Source organism: Pundamilia nyererei, unplaced genomic scaffold, assembly GCF_000239375.1.
Source record: "Pundamilia nyererei isolate P.nyererei 1_Seehausen unplaced genomic scaffold, PunNye1.0 scaffold00175, whole genome shotgun sequence".
Lineage (NCBI taxonomy): Eukaryota > Metazoa > Chordata > Actinopteri > Cichliformes > Cichlidae > Pundamilia > Pundamilia nyererei.
The window spans coordinates 766,654-771,401 of NW_005187576.1; the positions used below are offsets into that span (position 1 = coordinate 766,654).

A 4,748-nucleotide genomic window follows, 5' to 3' on the forward strand; every position below is an offset into this window, starting at 1 on the left:
TCACAGTGCAATGTATGTAAAGCCTAAACAGGGTGCGTTAAAGTGAGAGGGACACAGTGTTTGAAAAAGCTGTGTGAGCGCACAGCACAGGAAACGTCTGCTTCTGAACAAAGCCAAGTGTCCTCTGGGGAAAGGTCAGAGAAGGACTGTGATGTGAAAGAAAAAAAAAAGCAACAAATGAACAGGTCAGTGGCCAAAGAAACTAAAATCAAAGATTAACTCTGGGAAGCACAAATTGATGTCAGGTGGCTACAAGTTATCCAGAGGTACGTTTTCAATAACCTTTATTAGCATAACAATAGGAGAACAGCAGCAGTATTATTTGTAAAATGCTCTTTAATAAGGTGCTGGAAATATCTGACAGTCATGTTTGTTCGTTTCCACAGAACATTTATCACCAAAACCTGGGACACCACAGTGTGACCAGAGCGTGTGCCACAAAACAGAACATGACCTTTTACAAAATTTACACGTAAAATAGTCACAGTGTAGAGGAGAGGGAGGCTGAACGCACTGCACTGGGATATTAAGGCAACACGTCCCTTCTTACAAGAAAAAAAAAAAAAAGTGTGAAAGAAAGAAAAAGACAAAAAAGCACCAGGAAACCGTTTAGAGGACCTAAAGGAAAACACAAACACTTCTGTCATAAGTGATGTGCAAGGCAAAGACACAAACATGAACAAGTTACAAATGTAAGTGACAGATGTTTGGTGCAAAACACCCGCTGGTGCTTTGGAGACCAGCAGCTTGGCAATTCAAATGTTGCGTAATCCAGTCTGTATAATAAAACGACCTGTCTCATCTTTGTGGATCTTAGCAGGGGTTGAAATTTTCATCCTGTTATGATTTTTCTTTTTTAACTCTTTAGCTTTGTTAGTGTTGAGATGTTTCCAGTAAATACTGGCAGATTTCTGAGGAAACAAATGAATAAAAACGATCAAAAACAAAACAAAAACAAAACAAAAAAAACCCCAAACGAATGTCAAATTAAAAAGCTCCCAGAAATTGATACAGTTATCTATAAACAGGCAGAACACAGAGAGCATTTTATGTCTTCCACATGTGCAGCAGATTGGTAGAAGACTCCAGGTGTGTCTGATCCCGGCCCATGTCTCGAAATCTGGGAGATTTTTTTCCATGAGATTCGTCTCGAGAGGCTGATAAAACAGGGAGCGAGTCCCTGCCTCTCACTGACAGGCAATATTACAGGCAAACTCACCACGAGCACATCTGCAACAGCCAACAACACCAGGAGATCCAGTACAGCCAGGCCTGCTGATTGGCTGAGGAAACGTTTCCTTTCCACCCTCGTTAGGGGCACACCTCTGATGCCGATCTGTAGTAAACGTGATGTGCAGTAATTTTGAGCGTGTCCAGTTTCTGCAGGGATGATGATCAGGAGGAGGGATGCAAACAGCCGCATGGCAGGAAGGCGGGAAGAGGGGGGGCACACCGATTACAGCTTTAAATGTTACATCATCAGTTAATAAACAACCGTCCGTCGTGCTGTACCCGGTAAAGAAAACTCAAGCCGTCACAAAAGCTCGTTTACATACAAACACTGAGACAAAAGGAGGTAATAACGAGTTAAACAGTCATATGGCGTTGAGTCGATCACCTATAAAGAGTAAACATTGAGATCACGCTTATTCCTAAAACATTACATGTTAAAAGAGCGCAGGTGGTTCACTTGCCCTTCATCTCCCTTTTCTCATCTTCGTTGTGCAAGAGTTATCATTTAGTCCTTTATTATTCGGTTGCACATTTGCATCCTCATAGTGTCACACAGAGACAAAGACGTCCAGGTAGAGGCGATCGTAGGACTCCCTGAAGAAGAGGATGAGGACGAGGCTGAAGAGACAGGAGCCAGTTAGACACCAGTTCAGCCACGACACATCTAGATGAAGACAAGAAAGGGAACAAGCACGAGTTAGATTTCTGTTCAATCACCAAAGAGCTTTAAGCAAGTTTTCCTACTTGGCAGCCATCTTGGTACCAAACAAACAGTCATTTTGGCCTAATTAAACCAGACCCCTATCGAAATGGTTTGGGAAACAGCCACACTCTGATTGTGATGGACAACTGTGCATTTCTCATTTGCCTCTTCAACCTTTTCCTTCTTGGCTTCCTGATAACTTTCAGTCAGTACCACTATATTTAAAAGAGATCCCACAATTCACCTCTGTGCACATATCTGGAAAGCATAAGCTGGCCAGAGTAAGAAGCAACCTAAAAAGCATCGCTGTACTTGTATTTTTTAAATGTGCAAAAGGAGCATCAAACTGAGGGTCAGCTTTGATATCAGCTGATCTGAACTGTAGCAAAATCTTGGTTAGGCTCTCATCATGGCCAATTAACACTCCATCATCATGGTTAAATGACTGTGGTATTGGTGGTCACGTCAAAAAATAAAAAGGATCTGAAAAGGACACGACCAGAGTTCCTGGTACACAGCAGCAAACCCCTACATATGACACTGTGCTCCTTTATAATAATAGGACTCCACATATATACAGAAAGCTAAAGGAGATGTTCACATGAAATGACACTGAATGATTAATTAGCATTAACAGCCCTAATGGCTAATCAACAGGAATTTCTGACATGCCACACAAAACAGAAGCAGCCTGTGCCGTCTTTCATAATCACTCTCAATAATTCAATGATATTGGCAGTGTTCCCTATTATCATTGACCTACACTTGAACCTAAACATGGTGCAGAATGAGGTGTTCTATTTTCTCTGCTCTGTTCAAGCTCCATTAACCACAGGAGAGGTGCTCTGGCTGTCTGCAATAATGCTGAATCTGGAGGGCAGATGGGAGCCTCACACCAGCGCTGAACCGCCGGCATCTTAACTCACCAGCACTCAGACACATAACCTCTGCTTGTTCAGCCTCCGTGATGCGTGCCACAGATTGTCATCATGCACGCTTGCACATGTAAACGCGGGTCTAAAGCCTGGACAAAACGCAAATCGATAAACTCTTCCTTTCACGTGCAGTAAGCAGCCCTCGCTGGGAAGCTGCTCGTCTCGCAGCGAGGGCTGCGAGTTGCAGGTGTTTGAGACTCTGTCCTGACAAAGATGTTAGGCTGAATCTTTCCCGCTTGGTGAAGGCCAATATCTCAGCCAGGATACAGGCTGCAGTGGAAGCAGGAAGCTGACAGAGTAAATATAGAGAAAATCAGGTTGTAACAGGCAGCAGAATCCATGAATACATGCCAGGACAATGTGTCACAACTCACACCGGCACAACTCCGTGTCCAGTCGGCATCCTTTTCATAAAGTCATTAATCAGCTGACCAGATCGATGCTTGAAGAGCTCGCAGCTCGGACTGCACAGCACAGCCTCTTTGTGGTAAATTATGAGTCCTGGCCGTACGACACAAATCCACATGATTGATGCGTCACCGCTTTCGTGAGGAGGAATAATGTGCGGCCAGAAGTGCGAAGATGAAAGTAAAGGATAAACTGGGGCAAAAAGAAGGTGGTGAAGGGGCTTGAGGGGAGAGGGAGGTGAGGGATTGGATAAGGGTGTTTGCAGAGAGAAGTCAAGACTCCTGAATCAGCCTCATTAATCAGAACCGTGCGAGCCGGACAGCAGGAGACCTGGCAAGGAGGCAGGTTAATGGAGTTGTGTTTATCTGACCTGCAGTCTCTGTCTAACTGTCTCTCTATCTTACACGTTCCCACAACAACGACGTGTCCATTTAAAGTTAGAGACAAAGTGTGCGAGCGTGTGGGTCTGAGCCCACGGCCCTAAATGAATGCTAATGTGGAGTTTAGCAATCAGAGTAATTCAACCAAGTGATGCGGTGAAAACGGCCAATTACTCCTCTCTGATTTCTAAAGACGAACGTGAAGCCAAGTATGGAGGAAAGGGAGTTCAAGTCTGAGTGAGCAAACGGGAACTCAGGAGCAGAGGAGGAAGGGAGAAGATTAAAATTGAATAAAAGGAAGCAGCAAAGAAAGAAGTGAAAGTAGCTCCAAGTCTTTGAAGCTCATCCGATCACCTGTTTGCTTTAATGACCATTATAATATCTTAACGCTTCCTCTGGTTCGAGATGCGTTGCATTCCTGCACACTTTCCTTCAACGTAGCGAGCAGCTGATTTCTGTCTTAAACTCAAGGCTGAGCACTTGCTGGACTATTGGTTTTGAAATACTTAAAAAGCTTGGAGAGAGAGAGAAAAAAAGTGTTTCAAACCCATTTTCATCATTTTTCTACAGTATTTTGGATTTTTTTTTTTTATAAATTCCCTCTTGTGCTTTTCCTCATGCTGTTACATATTTGATTATTAGGCTTTTATACTCAGCACTGAAGCATTTTGTGGGGTTTTTAAGTTACTGATAAACAGGTTGTCTAAGAGGAAGGTGGTGATGACGGGGAATGTTTTATGAAATAGAAGCTGAGGAGCTGGTAAAACCCATTTCTGTAAAGAAGTTTTTCTCTCTCATCCTTTGTCCTCGTATCTCTACCAGTCCCTACTAATTGTCCCTGTCAGTGCTGCTATGGCATTATGAGGATGAATGAACTGCTCCAAGTTTAAAAACACACACGTAAAACTTAATGCAGTGGGTTTATTTTTAATTTCCAAACCTTGTCTGGTTTATTCCAGCTGCTATGGTGGAATGTAACCGCAACGACAGAGCAAAACTAAATGTGCCCCTCTGTTCACAGAGCATGCAGCCTGCTCATTAGGACACACTGACATACCGTGTCATCGTCTGACAGTTTACATGACATCG

At 43.4% G+C, this 4,748-nt stretch overlaps 1 protein-coding gene across 1 annotated transcript in view; it reads right to left on the reverse strand.

The window, feature by feature from the left end:
* Positions 1-318: 318 nt before the first annotated feature.
* The window catches only part of slc49a4 (solute carrier family 49 member 4), a 45,319-nt gene continuing 40,889 nt past the window's right edge, over positions 319-4,748 (reverse strand). The window contains exon 9 of the mRNA XM_005746216.2: positions 319-1,897. Within this exon, the coding sequence (XP_005746273.1) occupies positions 1,782-1,897 (116 nt within the window). The 3' untranslated portion in view covers positions 319-1,781. The remainder of the gene's footprint in view (positions 1,898-4,748) is intronic.